At 35.1% G+C, this 18032-nt stretch overlaps 2 protein-coding genes across 8 annotated transcripts in view; one reads left to right on the top strand and one right to left on the bottom strand.

The window, feature by feature from the left end:
* Positions 1-1464, top strand: part of TRAPPC13 (trafficking protein particle complex subunit 13) — a 33877-nt gene extending 32413 nt beyond the window's left edge. For 3 of the 5 annotated variants that reach the window (XM_081282687.1, XM_081282689.1, XM_081282686.1), the window contains 2 exons: positions 592-742; positions 866-1464. In XM_081282687.1, coding sequence (XP_081138813.1) covers positions 592-742; positions 866-973 — 259 coding nt within the window. In that variant the 3' untranslated portion in view covers positions 974-1464. The remainder of the gene's footprint in view (positions 1-591; positions 743-865) is intronic. The other 2 variants (XM_081282690.1, XM_081282688.1) reach the window with 1 other exon arrangement.
* Positions 1465-2052: 588 nt separating this feature from the next.
* Positions 2053-18032, bottom strand: part of SGTB (small glutamine rich tetratricopeptide repeat co-chaperone beta) — a 43153-nt gene continuing 27173 nt past the window's right edge. For 2 of the 3 annotated variants that reach the window (XM_081282731.1, XM_081282732.1), the window contains exons 6-11: positions 13863-13967; positions 9859-9997; positions 9692-9754; positions 7413-7450; positions 7094-7177; positions 2053-5566 (exon numbers count right to left, since the gene is read on the bottom strand). In XM_081282731.1, coding sequence (XP_081138857.1) covers positions 5455-5566; positions 7094-7177; positions 7413-7450; positions 9692-9754; positions 9859-9997; positions 13863-13967 — 541 coding nt within the window. In that variant the 3' untranslated portion in view covers positions 2053-5454. The remainder of the gene's footprint in view (positions 5567-7093; positions 7178-7412; positions 7451-9691; positions 9755-9858; positions 9998-13862; positions 13968-18032) is intronic. The other variant, XM_081282733.1, reaches the window with a different exon arrangement.

The raw sequence follows: 18032 nt of genomic DNA, 5'->3' as shown, positions 1-18032 counted from the left end.
AGAATTGAAAGCAGCCATGAATGGTGGTATAGGAGACTGTCTTTCATTGTGAGCTTTTTGTCATACTTTTGCTAGATGACCTAGTGACAAGTCTTTTCATAGTAAATAAAACCATAAGCAAGCATGAATAGTATTTACTTCTTATGAATCTTGTCATTTTTCTAAGTTGTATGCATGCTAAAGGAACAGATCGGTTTTCAGAAGCACTAGACCAGACTCTGTTTCTCATTTTCTTTCCTGTAATAGAAATAATAAGAGTACAGTGAAACAACACAAGGCACAGAAGTTTCCCAGAGAAATGGCAGTCATTAACAAATTAGCACTAGGGAACCAGTGTTCAACAACAGAACCAGAAAACTGATTTCCAGAGGCAGATTAGGTTAAAGCCATTTTAAGCCTCAGAATATGCCATCTCCTTTCATTTTCCTGACTCTCTTAATATAAAAATGATAAATAGCTTTTCATTTCTCTTTGTTTTGTTCTCCTGCATACCCAGAAAGCAAATTTACTAAAAAGGAAAAATAAAGGAGAAATACTAATATCTCCATGTGAAATGAACAAGATTTATTCCTGTTTTTCTGATTCCCCCAGCAGTGAAAGGACAATGGATCTGGTTTTGGAAATGTGTAATACCAGTTCTATCCATTGGTGTGGTATTTCAGGAAGACAGCTTGGAAAGCTGCATCCAAGTTCTTCTCTCTGCCTTGCCCTTACTCTGCTGTCTTCGGTACAGGGACTACAAGTATGTTCTCTTTTCAATGATTTCAAGTGTATGGGGGCTAATTTATAGTCATTTATTATAGCCATATTTTCTCTAATAATTATCAGTGATTAAAAACTGAGACCTTCATCTTTCTCTCAATAGAGTGTTTCCGGCTTAAGAATAACAGACACATTCTTAAAGAGAACATATGAATACGATGACATCGCACAAGTCTGTGTGGTATCTTCAGCCGTTAAAGTGGAAAGCTAAAGGAAATTCCCAGTGTTATGTTTTTTTCATTTGTTTTCACAGAACTGCTTTCTGTATTTTTTTCACCTTTGTGAAATGTTCAAATCAGTAGCAAAAAATAAGTATATATTGTTTTTCTTTCCTGTAAAAGTTAAAATATTAAATATTTGTTTTGAGAAGAATCAATTTTATCTTGTGAGTTATATTCTTAAGTGGACATTTTTATGTTTTCTATACTTTGCTTCATTTTAGGTGACCTTTGGACTTTGTTCTACAAAAGTTCTATATTTGAGGCCATTTGTCCTTAGCAAGTACCTAGAACAATAGTCAGCAAACTTTTTTAATAAAGGGCAAAATACCAAATATAGTGCAAGAGCAGCTGTAGGCAAAAAAAAAAAAAAAAAGCACAGTGGTATTTACGAAAATAGGCAGCTTACTGGATTTGACCTGTGGGTGACAGTTTGCTGATCTCAATCTGGAAGATAAAGTTGTTTCTTTGAATTTTAGAATTCTCACAATACAGAAAGGATTGTTTAAAACAAATGGGGTAGTCCCCCGTAATCTGATAATTTGCTAACACAGTATGAACTTTTCTAGTTATTCTCAAAATCATTGTATTGGTATGTGTTGTGTTTGTGTATACATAAAAATAAATCTAACTTTCAGATACTGAACAGCAGATCAAAATTCATTTATTTCTTAGTTGGTTGTTGATTTAACTTTTCACTAAAATGCCTAATAATGACCTAATTCTAAGCTACAAACTCCTAGATTTTTCCCATTGAAGATTTTTCCCATTGAAAAATGAACTGTTTTCATTACACATATTTAAAGGAGTCCCACCTTCTAATATTTGATTTTAAACTCTAAATCATGTATTAATATTATAAAACTATCTCTCCATGTAATCACATTTATGCCATGAACAAAAACAGTGAGAGAAATAAGGCTTTAAACACTTTGCAACATAAATTTCACTGTTTTGCCAGGTGAAAAAAAGGTTATACTCCTAAATAAAATCATCCTATTTCGTAAGCTAAAATTCAAGGATGTGTAGTTTGTTAAATATAAGAGTACATTAAGTCAAATACAAAAATTGGTTTTTCTTGAATGCATAATTTATTTATTGCCATGACAAATTTTGCTCAAAATGAAAGCTATATTCAGAAGAGTTGCCCCTCAAATAAGAGTTAATGAGATATCTATGCAAAATAAAGTGCAAGCAGTGTAAAACTGAAGTATTCATTCTTCCAAAATGACTTAAGATTAATCAAATGATGAAATAAGACTATAGCCACTGCACTGGGTACTTTGATTGTTTTTCAGGCATCTTCTCATGACTGGAACCTGTTTCATTCTTTCAAACTTTAACATAATAGTCAATTTAAATCTGCTGTATACATTGACTTAAGTACAGTCTCTTCTATTTATAAGTAACATTATTTAAGTAAAGATTAGATAATGCCATTTTAGAAAGGATCTGTGTTCAACTTATATTATAAAAATCAAATTAACAATTTGGTACATTAAATGAAAATGTCACTTGCATAAAAAGGACATGTTCTGTTTTCTATAGCATGGTTACAGCTACTACAATGAAATGTGTGTAATGAAAGTCAAGCATTCCTTATTAGAATGTCTGTATATAAAGATTTACTTTAATGCCCTCTTTTTTTCTCTGAGAAGTGACTATACTTTCCAGACAAGGAATAATAATTTTCTCTATAATTTTAAAAATAGCACAATCAAATCACACAAAACTTTCTTGAAATAGCTTCTAATGCAATGATTCCAAAGTGATGAAGGGACCTGAAGAGTAAAGCTGGCTTGCCTTGAATGGAATCCACAGACGTGGACAGGTGTCATCTGGATTGAATTTGTTTTGGGTGATATATTCTCAAAGAAACAGCATGAAATGGAACACACCAGTTCCCATAATTTCATATTAAAAGAATGGCTCCCTTTAACTACAGATGCTAGCACATGAAGGCAGTGTTTTAAAGTGTTTTCTTATGATTTTCTTTGATTCTGTTATCCAGGTACCACTGGCCAAAATAAAAAATGAGTTGGAAAGTGTTTCTTCCTCTTCTGTTTTCTAGAACACAATGAGTAGATTTGATGTTAATTTATCCCCTATGTGTTCAGTAGAGTTCACCATTAAAGTCATCTGGCCCATAGTTTTCTTTCTTGGAAGGTTTTTTATCTATAAACTCAACTTTGTAAAATATAGGTCTATTCAGGCTGTTTCTCCAGTGAGCTTTGGTAGTTTTTACCTTAGAAAGAATGTCTGTTTCATCTAAGTTGTAAAATATATAGATCTAGAGTTAGTCATAGTGTTTATAATTACCCTTTTATATCTACAGGGTCTTGGGTATATCTGCTTTTTTTTTTTCCTCTTTGTGCTAGAGATGTATAAACCCACCATTTCCCATAAGCTCTCTGCCACTAAGCTACATCCCCAGCCCTCCTCTTTAATTTCTGATAATAGACTACTAATTTGTATATTCTATTTTCATAGTCAGCTACAGGCTTATCAAATTTTATTGATCTAAAAGAATATTTAATACACTCAAAATAGGAATGCTAAAAACATTAACTTATTATTAAACACTGAAATAAGAATGACTAGTTTTAAGTATCGGCTTTGTTCTTTTTAATCACAATTGTAAATCCTGTTTGATTAGTACTTCATTCTTTTATAACACTTAAACACTAGGAGCTGTGTGTAACTTCGTAAAAAATTAAGATGGATTAGATGCAATATAGGAAATTTAATTTCAGAGGGCCTGTTCTTCTCTGGCCTTAACTATAGGTTCACACAGTTCTTTCATTTTTGGCCCAAGTCCAAGTAGATAAGTATTTGTTGGTCTAGTTGGGGAGAAATCTAATATCGCTGTAAATTTGATTCCTGGACCTACCTCTAAACCGGTACACTACTTAAAATGCTGATTCCTAGGTCTTAATACAGTATTTACTAAGTAAAAATTGATAGTGTGGCCCTCATTCTGCAGATATAATGAATTCCCCCAGGTGATGATTACAATTACACTGAAATTACAAAACCATGGTTCATGGTTCTTATCTCACAAAGGGGGAAAGAAAGGAGAAACTTCATTGTATCAAATAGTCTTTTTAGAACTGTTATAGTAAGGCCCTTATTGCATCAATTTTACAAAATTTTTAAATTACCTTCTTTTTCAGTTTTCCCTCATAACACTTATAAAATCAGTACAGGTTAGCCTACTTCACCAATTTCAAGATTAACAACATAATCCCAGTTGGAATTAGACCTGTCTTATTTTCCCCTGTACTTAAAACCATGCCATTAGTACCTAATGGCATTTCCCCTACCAACCAATATGGCATCTAATTTATAATAAAAAATGTTATGTCTCCTGTTATATTTAAATTGCCTCAAATTAAGGTTAAGCATAAGATTGGCATGCCAAGCCAAATTATAGCAGAGGATTGCATGAACAAGCAATGTTACTAATAGATGCATTTTTTAATCCACCAAATAATTATTACTTTTTTTTAAAAAAAATCAATGTTTATGAGTATATAATTAAATTCCACTTAGAAAATCCTTAACTTAGGGTCAAGCCATTGGCTTATTTAAATATAGGTATATTTGGTAATTTTCAAACCTAAGTTTACCACCAGGGAAATTGTGGTAATTAAATTGAACAGTTACATATCACTAACCTAATCAGTATGAATAAGGATTTCTAAGTGTTATTTTGTTATATACTGATCATAACTGGCCATGCTAATGTTATTGATATTAAACTGCAGACAAGATTATTTAAGAACTATGCAGAAAACCTGAGCATCCAACCTTTACTTTACATATAAATTCACATTATTTTTTCTCTTCATACCATCCCTTGTACCAAATAACTGCTTTCCACAAGCTCTTAAAGACTCCCTGTCACTCATCAAGACAGCAGCATCAAAAACAGTACTGACACCTATGACATATATTGACAGCGCTTATCAAAGCTAAACCTATGTAATAAGTTTCTTTTCCTGATACGCTTGTCAAGTGACAAATATATTTCTTCTCAACCTGCATAGGATACTTTTTCACTTAGTCCTATCTTCCTGCTAAAAAAAAACCTTCCTGAAGGGAATTAAGAGCTAAAGAACTCACCAATAAACAGTCCTACTGTTCAATAAATATACTCTGCTAGTAAGTCTAATATACAAATCTGATGATAAAAGTTTCAAAATGAATGGAACCTTGTTCCAGTGCCATACTGACACTTAACAAGGCTACTAATCATTTGCTTCCAAAGGAGTCTGTTATGTTCACCTCTGTTTGTGATAAACCTATATCTAAACAGAATTATTCTTTAAGAATATACACAAGAGGTTTTCCTTCATTATTCTCACACATCAGATATGGTGCTTTTGTTTTTGTTTTTTGTTTTTGGCTACTATATACAGTGAATACTTTGGAGCCATAAAACATTTATATTCTGAGCCATATTCTGATCAAATCAGGAATGTTCTTCAGTGCTGCTGCTGAAGGATCTGCTCCGGATGTGATTTCTCAGTTGCTCTATAAGTTCAGGATTCTGTTGTTGTATTTGCTGAGCAAACTGCTGTCCCCTGTAGTAAAGAGGCAAAATAAATTAGGGAATTAACAGTCATATAATATCCATGCAAAAATAAGTTCAGAAGATGTGAGACTACCTAAAAGAAACTTTTCCTATAAAACAAGTTTTAGAATCATGTCTTTCCCAATAGCATTATACATATAGCATTATTAATAGTGTACACACTGACTCTCAACCTTCTATGATCAAATGAAGAAAACAAAATACCCAAGCTAAAAAATGAGTGCCTGGATTGGGTGAATCCACAATAAGCAAGGGCTCAGGAAATGCATTTATGGTAATATACTCTACTCTTTTAAAGTCTTATTACTTTCTTATAGGACAAGGTGTGACAGTTTGAGATGCTTACAGACGTTACCTAACAACAGATTTTTAAAAAGGCAAAGAAGTTTCCTAAATTTGTGACCTCAATTATATGTGTCAGAATCATAATAATCATGTTAAAGATCACTCTAAAAATACAGTATTCTAAGACATCATAATCATGATCAAAAGCAGCAAACGGTACTTGTGGCATCATATAAAACTTCCAGTTGACTACATCAGACACAGATTCAAAAAGCAAACTATCTTAAGCAATCTGGATACAAGTAAAAGAAATGTGCTCAAATGAGAAGATATAACAAATTTCTCTAGTGATAACAGATACTGAAAAATTTGAGTAAAGGTGTGAACATTAATACATGTAACATGATTTTATTTATTTATTTTCACTTGTTTTTGCAGTGTTGGGGATCAAACCCAGGGCCTTGGAAATGCTCACCAAATATTCTACCACTGAACTAAACACAATATAAAAATATATTTTAGGTGGGTATTTGACTTTTATATCCCTGAGTAGTTACTCAAATCTGTCAAAAAAACTTTTTCTTGGGTCTTCATTGGTAAAAATGGAAGATTAACTGCTTTACATATGAGATTATAATATACTTGTATTTAAGATTCTTACTGTTTCTATGCCCTTACAAGTAGCAGGTCACCAATCCTTAGGCTCCTCTATAAATGAAGATGATAGTACTAATAACCCCAAGTAAGAAACTGAGGACCCTAATTGCATACTGACAACAAAGTAAGTAACAAAAAATTAGGCTGCAAATCAAAAGAATAAATATACACCAAACCCTGCCATTGATGCTCTGAACTCCTGAGTAAATCACTAACTTGTACCTCAATTTTTCTACCTATTGAATAGAGATGTAAATTGCCTACTTCTAATTTCTGTCCTTCAAGATTTTTCTGATACTTTAAGATCCATTGGGAAGGGAAAAATGTATACTGAACACATGTGATTGCTCTTCTTAAAAGACAGAGCTAGATAGGTGACTCATCATGTCTTTTTGGATTCCTGCCTTTCAATCTGAAAAGTAACTCCTACTTATGAACTGTTTTCAGTTTTAATAACTTTAAGGAGACCAATGATATTAACAGTAAAAGATTTAAAAAGCAGCAACAGCAGCAAGCCCTTGCCCCTCACCTTAGAAAATAAATTTTCATTACTTCTGTTTTAAGTGAGACTTACGCTTGGATGAGGCTAGACAGGTCAGTTAGGCCTCCAACTCCAGCAGCAGGTCCTCCAATGGCATTTGTCATCATTCCTGACATTCTATGGTATGCAAAAGATGTATCACTGAGATTAGGATATATTCTTAACAAATGGGGTAACTGGACAAAAAAAAAAAGCTAAGCCTACATTATGTAAGAGGTTAGATCAAATTGTAGTTTCAAATTATAAATGACTGGCATTCAGGGAAGTATTATCATATTTTAGCTACTGTGCTCAACTTAAAAGACTGGCAAGTAGAAGAGAAAAATGTAACAAGCTCTTTCTGTGTACTTACAGCTGTTGAACTTGTGGGTTCTGCATTAAACTTGCTGCCTGGAATTGAAAAATAGTACTTCCCATTAAAGGTAGTCAATAGGGATCTTTAACAAAGATTTTTTTAAAGGTATGAAAGCTAAACCATGTAAGTACTAGCATCCTGTAGAGACTCAGTGCTACACAAAGTAAATGGGAAGGTAAAAATAGGAGATCTTGGGAAAACTGACATTAAAAATATTACAAGGCTAATGAGATTCAATACTATAAGTAGCACTATAAACTAAGGCTATTGATAGCAGTTCACTTACTATTGCTGATCAGATCAATTAAACCAAAAGGAAAATAGAAACTTTAAAAGTATAAAGAATCTGGGGCTGGGTTTGTGGCTCAGTGGTAGAGCACGCACCTTGCACATGTGAGGCACTGGGTTCGATCCTCAGCACCACATAAAAATAAATAAAGTTATTGGGTCCATCTACAACTAAAAAAAAAAAAAATATATATATATATATATATATATATATATATATATATATATATATATATATTAAAAAGTATAAAAAAAATCTCCTACACTTGCAAGGGTCCATCCCAAAAGACCCTTTGGATGTGACTGCTCTGTGTGGCTTTCAGAATGGACTAGAAAAGCCCTTTCTCAGTAGGACTGAGATGAAAGCAGGATTCCCACTTCATGCATGAAGCAGGGCTCTGAAACTCTTAATAACTCTCCAAAACCCCATTTCTTATCTATCAAGCTGACTTTTAGCAGGGAATTTAGAAGGGAGCTTTTAGAAGCTCCCTTCTAAAAAGTCCTGAGCCGGAAATTCCAGCTACTCAATTCCATGGCATCACACATGCTAAGCATGTGTTATATCATCAGCCCTGACCCAAGTACTGGGGATTAAACCCAGGGTCATTTTACCACTGACATATATATTCCCAGTGGTTTTTTTTTTTTTTTTTTTTTTTTTGAGACAGGGTCTTGCTAAGTTACCTGAGTAAGCCTTGAACATAAGATCCTCCTGCCTCAGCCTCCCAAGAAGCTGGAATTACAGGTGTGCACTACCTCTTTCAGTAGCCCTGACTCAATTTTTAAGAGTCAAAAATATGTTTTTAATCATTGCCTTATTTAACTCCTGCATGGTGGTGTCATGCCCTATTTTGGCACATAGCACTTTGGAGCCTAAGTCAAATCTAAAAAGAATTTCATTTTTATGTCTTACATAAAGACAATAGCATAACCTGAATCCTGAAAGTGGGTAAGTAGGTTTAAAAAATGTCACAAACATTACAGACTTCTTTGCCAGCAAGTTGGTAATAAATTTGATGGTAGGGTGGAGGTACTACCAACGCTCAAAAGACATCCTAATCTCACTGGAAGTGAGTCGTCTGCATTTCAACTGCTTTGGATGGATCCATGACATTTATTTGAAGGAACCAAAGATAAATAAGAACTGATTTCCTGCCTTCCAGGGGCACAGGTATGACAGAATGTTTCCTCATCCAAAGTATATAGTCCTCTAGGGAGCTTTGTATGCCCAGGTAACAGCCTATACCCACTAAATCAAATTTACCACACAATGGATCAAAGAATGTATGTTTTCCAAAAGATTCCTAAGTTATTTTGTTGGTTTGTATAATAGAATTTATATATGAGAGTCTGACATGAAAAGTTCAGATACACTTTTTTTTTTCCTTGTGGTGCTGGGTTAACAAGAGCTTTACACAGGCTAGGCAAACACTTTACCACTGAACTATAGCCCCAGCAACCCCAAATAATTGCTTAAGCTGAATGCTGAGCGACAAGCTTAAAGAATCACTATAGCCTCAATTCTCAGACTTAAATTCTTAGATATATCTTCCTAGGACCAGTTTCACATAAGAAATTTAATCTTCAGTGTAATTGCAGATTCCTATGCCAATCTGATGAAAAACATGGTTTTCTCCTAGAAAAGCACATATGTTCACAGATTTTTATATTCATTCCACTGTGGGGAACTTAGGGGCTTTGTGACATCCATGTCTGTCTTCTTTCAGAGGCAGGTAGACCGGTGAAGCATCCCTGCCTTAGCCTCTGCCCCCAGTATTTCACTACCACCACCACAGAAGCTCCCTTCTAAAAAGTCCTGAGCCAGAAATTCCAGCTACTCAAAGGCAGGAGGATCACTTGAACTGAAGAGTTGGGGACAGTTTGGGCAACATGGCAAGACCCCCATCTCTTAAATAAGACTATGGAAAAAACGAAAGTTTGGAAATACAGCTCTAGGTAAAACAGTCAGTAAAAGGAGATATACTCACCATACTAATGAAAGCTGGATTATTTATCAAACTAGCCATGTCGAAGCTCAATCCAGTTCCTGTCTGTGGAAGAATTATATCTAAGAATCATTCCAACCACTAAAAATTAATTTCAATAAATTATGAATGACAGAAAATATTTCACTCATTTTGCATTAACAACTTACAGGACTAGATACCTCTCTTAACTTCTGTTCTGCTATTTTCAGATTTGACTTATAGGAATCATTTTCAGGATCAAGATCTAATGCCTTTTGATAACTTGTAACTGCTTCTTCAAATTTATTCATAGCAGTGAGGGCCAGCCTGAAGAAAATACAGGGTACATATAGAGTATAAGAGTTATGCTAAAGAACATCAGGAAATCACAAAGTCAAATCTTAATAATTCAAATTCATATTATACTTAAATTATTAATATTGTACTGTGTGGGTTCACAAGAGTATCACTAAAATTCCCTCTAATTCCAAGATTTTATAAATCTTATTTCTCTCTATTCTTCTTGCTGAAAAGTTTGGTTATACCATATGGATTGTGAACATAATGCTTAGAGATGACCTTTATCTGCCTTTTCCTTTTATAAGCCTAATATTGAGGTAATTTGCTTTATGAATGCCTGGAGTGAACTCTGCAAAGATTTGTGCTGACAACCCTGTGGTCATGTAAATCCATGATGCTAGTTCCATTTTTAAAAACTCTAAAATATATCTATGTTTCAAAACATCCCACATTCTTTCTTCCTAACAGTGTCTTTCAGCAACCATAAATATGAGTTTTCTATTTAAAAAGTAGGCTGCAGGGTATCAGATGACTATCCTTAACAAGACATTTTTGTTAAATAGAGAAAATTAGCATTCTTTACAACTCAAATAACAAATTATTACCCAGGCACTAATAAAAATTAGTTATTAAATGTTAATGTTTGTCTCCACCTAGTTATAATTTATTTATTGGAAAATTACTTCAGAACGAAACAATAATGCTATATATAGAAAGATAGTATTGGGGGGTTTTGTTTGTGCTGAGATTGTTTTTAACATATTAATCCAATTTTTTTTCTTATTCTGACTTACCTCAGAGACTTTTGATTAAGAGAAACTACAGTATCAACCACAGAGAAATTCTCACAACCTAATTAATTTTCCACCCATCAACCCTGAAAGATACTTAATCAGAGTCCCCAACCTTAATCAACAGTCAATAAATATTTATTAAAGTCTTATTATATACCAGGACTATTGTGAATACTCAGGATTCCACAATGAAAAAGATAAATTTTCTCACGTTCCCAAGTAGAGAGACATGATCTAAATTATGTATTCTAGAAAGCTCACTCTGCCTTCTCTAGAGGATCAGCCAGGGTGAGAGGCAGAATGGAGGCAGGGAGACGAGTTAGGAAGTGACTGCAGTAGTCTAGGTAAGAGGATGCAGTTTGGACTAGGTCTGTAAGCAAGAGAGTACTCAATATCTGTGTCTAAGATACACTCAGAAATTAGAATAGACAGGACTTGCTAATATATTAGATGTGCCAGGTGTAATATGAATAAAGACTGACTCCTCAGCTTTTAACTTGAACACTAGGTAGATGAATGATGGTATAATTTACTGAGATGGGAAGATTTAAGAATGGAACAAGAGCTCTGTTTGAAACAAAATGCCGATTAAATATCTGAACATAATGAGAAGTGGTTGAATATATGAGTTTGAAGTTCAGACATATAATTTAAGAGATCCAACAACATATATAGTTGATTCTCATTCACAGAGTTATGTTCTATAAAGCCTCCATGAATTAGCAAATACTAAATTGTTCCTAGTGAAAGTATAGGGTTAGGTTCCTGTGAAACTCTGTGAACATTTTCATCACCTGATCAATACATAACTTTGTTTTATATGTGTTTCTGTTTAAATAAACTTTATTTAATATAAATTTTTTATTAATTAGCACTGAAATCACTGCCACAAGTCTAACTCATGCCTAAACAAAAACTTATCTCACACATGTATTTTCTCCATAAGACACATTACAATCTTTTTGCACTTAGGAACACTTCGGCCTACACTTTGGACCACCATAAGCAGCAAAATCACAAACAAAAGATTTAAAAATACAAAAACAATGTACCACCAAATAGATTGTTTCAGCGTGAGCTAAAATAAAAAAGAAGACTATCATGTTATCTACCTCAGACAATAGCACACATCAGAAAACTCGCAATTTTCACTACTTATGAATGTTCATAAGTGACCACAGAATCAATGACCATAAATCAATATTGAATTGTGGATTACACATAAATTTTATCAAGAAGGCAAATCATACATACAGAACCTACAAATAATGAGTAACAACTACAAATGGACTTTAAAAGTCTGAGGCAAGGCAGGCCATGTATGGTGGTGCACACCTATAATCCCAGCAGCTCGGGAGGCTGAGACAGGAGGAATGCAAGTTTAAAGCCAGGCTTAGCAACTAGGAGGTACTAGGCAGCTAAGTGCGACCCTGTCTCTAAATAAAATACAAACTAGGGCTGGGGATGTGGCTCAGTGGTTGAGTGCCCCTGAGTTCAATCCCCAGTACCCCCAAAAAACGTCTCAGGTAGGATACAATCAGAAGAGAAGAAGCAGTAGAAGAGGATAAATCCCTGAAAAAAAACATCATTTTCAGAGGTGAAAAAGGAAGAAGAAGAAGACTGGAAAAGAGCACACAGTGAAGTAGAAGGAAAACAAGGCAAGTGTGATAAAACATAGAGGATGAAATCTGTCAAACTTATGATAATTGCACCAAATAATATAAATGTGGTAGGGTGAAGATACAGAACTGAATACTAGCTCCAATAAAATACCAAAAACTGGTGATCTCACCAACAGAGTGACTATATTAGGGTTATCCAGACTAATACAGAAACCAATAGTACAAAGAGAGATATATGGAAAGATTTATTAGGAAGCATTAGCTCATTATGGAAGGTAGGAAGTGCCACTATTTGCCATCTGTAAACCAGAGGTACAGGAAAATTAGTGGTGTAGTAGACTCCAAACCAGAAGATGAGAACCAGAAGAGCCGATGATTTGAGAACCAGAAGAGCCGATGGTTTGAGATCCAGGTCCAAGGGCAGGAGAAGATGGATGCCCAGCTGGAGGAGAGAGTGAATGGACCCTTCCTCTGCCTTTTGGTTGTATTTAGTCCATTAAAGGATTGCATGCTGCCCTCCCACATTGGGGAGGGTGATCTTTACTCAATCTACAGATTCAAATGCTAATTCCTTCCAGAAATATTCACATAGATATCCCCAGAAATGTTTTACCAAGGGGATCCCCTACCCAGTCAAGTTGACAAAATAAGCTATCACATAGACAAAAGGCCTGCTGGATGAGATGAATAAGGAACAAGAGATGATGCAGATGAGACAGGAGGTACAGATAATCATCAGGGGCTTTACAGAGAAAAGAACTGGGATGTGAGACAATAGCTGGAGAGGAACACGGGATGATTCCAGTCTATGATGGAATTCCAGCGATTATCTATTAGAGATGGAAAACTAGTGTTGTAGAAGATAAAGGGGATAACTACAAGTATGACGTCAAAAGTACAAAAGAATAAGATCTTAAAATATGGAGGGAAGTGATGTTCTTAAGAACCTTTCCATTTTAAAAGGCAATCTTTATAGATAAAAGGCAATCTTTGTAGATACAAATGCAAGTAGATTGGTGGACTCAGAAATAGGAAGATGAGTTGTTACTCTTCAAAATAGGTCTATTTTCCTAATTAAGTGTAAAGCAGTATCAGCTGAGAGTCACCATGGAAGGGGAGCAGTGGAAATGTGAAGGGTGGGTGCAAAATAGTTGCATGAGAGAATGAAAAGGTGAATTTTGATGTAAGAAAAATAGGACTGTCTACCAGTGTTGGGTACTCATCTAGATTTGTGGTTATGGACAAGAAATGACTCTGCTTGTGTGGTTATACCATCTTCTCCAATAACCAATCAGTCATAAAACAACTAGTCACCTTACTCTCAAGTCACAAAATTTGTAGTCAATTCCTTCCTTATATTTATCTTCTTATTAATTCAGAGAGGGTAATACTAAGCAGGAAATTCATAATCAAACCATTAAGAACAGTGTCTCTGATACTACTTGGTACAACTTTGAACATTCTCCCAGAACTTACCCCATCCTCCCATAGGCCTTACTGTACTTTGAATCAATTGCTATTGCTTTTTCACAATCCTTTATTGCATCTGTGTAGTGACTTAATTTGCTTTGAGCAGCAGCCCTAAAAGAAAAATAAAAAGAGATATTTATTGTAAGTAGCTACCGAGACACTAATTTAGATATTCAGGTACTAACAAAGCTACATTTTCCTTATTCCAAATGGTTACTCACTCCTACTAAATTTCTCAGTTATACTAAGATAATTATATGATCAAATTTTTTTAAAAGCTCAGAAAATTCTTTTGAGAAAGCAAATATGCAGGCTTCTTTTCACTCTTTGCTACAGAAAAGATAAAATATATAAGTCATACACTCTATCTACCTACCTACTTACTATTTTTCTAATTTTTCCAAACAGAAAATTGAGACAAACAGGGCACCCGGACACAGAGTGAGTGCATGCTGTGAAGGGCTGCAGATATCACTGTGCAGTCAACTGATCATTTTCATAGTAGGGTTCAAGTACAAATAAAAGCAATACCCCAATCCACTGACAGACAGATCCTTCCATTTATTCACTTCTGAAGCAGACTAAACTTCTTTCAGTCTCCCAAAAGTTCTTATAATCTTGTCCCTCAAGAAAAGGTTTAAAATGTCAAGTTTGGAAAAAGAATATTTCCATAGAATAAAATCCTTGTGCTTGTGAAATCCCCTCAGTAATATTCCCAAGTAGGAATAAGTGACTCACAAGAGAAACAAGGAAGAAAAACAGGAACTCTAAGAAGGATGCTCGGCTAGTCAGAAAGGCATTCATCAAGAATACAAATAAAAATAAATGCTAAAGAGGATGTAGAGAAAAAGGAACACTTTATACTGTTGGTGGGACTGTAAATTAGTATGATCACTAAGGGCATCAGTTCAGAGATTCCTCAAAAGACTAGGCATGGAACCATCATATGACTCATCTATACCACTCCTTGGTATTTATCCTGAAGAATTAAAGTCATCTTGCTACAGTGATACATGCCTGCCCATGTTTATAGCAGCACAATTCACAATAGCCAAACTATGGAACCAATCTATCAACAGATGAAAAGATAAAGAAAATGTGGTATATGTGCCACATGGTGTTTTATTCAGACATAAAGAAAAATGAAATTGTCATTATGTTAAGCAAAATAAGTCAAACTCAGAAGATGAAGGGTCTTATGTTTACTCTCCTATGTGGAAGCTACAGAGAAAAAAGAGAAAGATGGGAGGTCACAATCTAATGAAAATCAAAGGGAGATAGTAAAAGAAAGGGAACAGGGAGAGAAAAGGGGGAAGTACTGGAGAGTGATATAGGGAAATTATATTGTGTGAATGTATGAATATGTAACAACAAATCTCATCATTGTGCACCAATAAAAAATGTGGCAAGGGCTGGCGTTGTGGCTCAGTGGTAGAGCACTTGCCTAGCATGTGTGAGAACTGGGTTCGATTCTCAGCACTGCATATAACTAAATAAAATAAACATCCATTGATAACTAAAAAAAAATTTTTTAATGTGGCAAGAAAAAAAAGAAGAAAGATTCTCAGGAAAGAAGTGGAATGCCAGCAGCTAAAAATCAGTAGATGCATGAGCAACAGTGATCAGGTGCCAGGGCCATGTGTCATAATTACTTCTTATAATACCCCCACAAAGCACAGTGCTATAGCCCCACTGCCTCATACAGGAACTCCAAGGCCTAGGTCCTTTCTATTAATAAAGGCTAAGGAAGCACTTTCTGAAAACTTGTGCTTGCAAGCTTAGAAACTGACTTTCCTTTATGTTGAGTCTGCAGACAAAAGGCCTCTGAAAATACCCCACACTATCCCAAACTCTCTGACATCACTGTCCCCACCCACTGCATGCTGAGAAGCACTACTCTCATTTTTACTTTTATTTACCTTTCTTCTCCTATAATTTCATTTGTTGTTTTAACTATGTTTAAAAAAAAAGTTTTGTTTAACTGCCCTAACATCTGCTTCCTTGAAATTAGCCAAAGGTAACTTCTTTCAGGGACTTACCTGAATTCTAGTAAGCACACATGAAAACAATGAAACTGACTAAAATGTAATTTATCTCCAAGTTTTAACACTTGCTGATCCTCAGCATTCTTTAAGTATTTTCTAATCTCCTATCCTTTAAATTATAGACTTAGCATTATTTAATACTGCTTTCTATATCACATCAAGCTTATTATTATACTTCATAACTACTGAAAGGACATGAAAATAGATTAATTATTTATTAGATCTCCATGAACAGAATGCATTATGTAAAATGAATCCTGGAGAGAAGTGGTAAAAGTAAGATTGCCAATCCTGGAAGTTGAACCTGGAACTATAAATCCACCAAAAATTCTTAAAGAATTAACCATATAATAGGAAGAAAAAGAAAGGGGAGCAGGGGCTGGGGTTGTGGCTCAGTGGTAGAGTGCTCACCTAGCACGTGCAAGGCCCTGGGTTTGATCCTCAGCACCACATAAATAAATAAATTAAATAAAGGTACTGTGTCCAACTACAACTAAATAATAAATACTTCAAAACAAAAGAAAGGGGAACAGATAGTTAGTTTTGATCAACAGGACAGTTCCTTGGGAATTTCTCCGTGCAAAGGTGCCAATCAAAGATCGCCCAATAGATAAGGCGACACCCTGCTCAAGGGAGATTCTGTGCCAACCACGAAATTCATTAGTTCATAGGCTCGGGTTCAAATGCTGCCCTGAGGTAGAGAGTTACGGGCATAAGCTGATAAGCTCTAATGGGGCTGTTTTACCCACAACTTCAGTTTTGTTTATCTTAAAGAAGATTTCTCACAATAAATCCTTTTGATGTTTAAACCTATATAATAAATGTTCTGAGCCTGCTTATAGTCAGTCTTCTTCCACCAGAAGTTTGGCTGATCCACTGGGTCCCACTTTTTTTGTACTTTTGTGTGTGTCTCTCTTTTTCCCAATCCCCTCACCATCTGGTTTGGGAAAATGAATAACCATCTGTGGGCCATAACACTGAGGAATTCCCATAGAGGAAGGCCTCCGCAGAGCAGATTAACAACACATGAGTCTAGGTCACTTATATTCCCCATCTAATGCAAGTACTCCAGGCCTATATGCATTTATTAAAGTTATATTGTGTAAAATTAACAAGCTTCCAGACAAGTTGAGGTTTTCCTTTTAGAGTAGTTTAACTCTGGGAAAATTTTCAAATCCAGCCTTCACCAGATTATAGACATGTCAATGGCTGACACACGCATACAAACTCCCAAAAAATAGATTTCAAAAGAACTCACACTGGCCTGGGAGTGTAGCTGAAAGGTAGAGCACTTGCCCAGCATGCAGGGATCCTGAGTTCAATTCCCAGCATTAGGGGAAAAAAAAAAAAAGCCATGAATCATACTTACGCCCAATTCGGCTTTCTAAATTACAATACATTCAGAACCAAAACTGTGTATTATAGCAATAATAGGGGAGGAATAAGGTGTTGGCTCAAGACCAACATCTCTTCCTTGGATGATTTTATATTTTGGTCCAGAGAGCCAGGAAGATGTTCTGGAAGCTTTCAAATCTACTTGGCTATTCCACCTGCTGTTTGAGTTGCCTAAGGAACATTTCTGAAAGTAGATTAATGTCTTAAATATTGCCAACTCAGGAAGTTGAATCTGTGATTACAAACCTACCAAACCAAATTTCTCCTATGAAGTAACAACATTACTGGGAAGAAAGGAGGAGTTAATGGCCTAAGCTTTAAGACAGATTTTTAAAAATGATTTTATTATACCTAAGTACAGACCCAGGGAGAGGGACTTGTACAGCTAAGTATGCAATCTATATGAAGTCCAGATCCTATAGGAAAGGCAATTCTGACTCCTTATTCACAGGCCTTGAATCTGATATATCATGGACATCTCATTCTGTATATCTGCAAAAGGTGATTGTGTAGAACAGCAAATGCCCAGTCTCATTTCTTTCTGCTAAGGATCTTTTATTCCAATCAGTGTATGTGGCTACACACATGCATATAAAAGGTATGAAGTGTAAAGGTATCAAAAAAAAGGATGGAGGTAGGGACATTCTGAAAAGGGTACACAGAGAAACAATGACGTGGCTTAAAACAACAACAACAACAAATCTCTAACTAAATATGTACTAAATGCCTTCAAGAA

Source organism: Spermophilus citellus (genome assembly GCF_964194105.1).
Source record: "Spermophilus citellus genome assembly, chromosome: 1".
Lineage (NCBI taxonomy): Eukaryota > Metazoa > Chordata > Mammalia > Rodentia > Sciuridae > Spermophilus > Spermophilus citellus.
The sequence above is the reverse complement of the archived record's forward strand: the minus strand, read 5'-3'. Positions and strand labels throughout refer to the sequence as shown.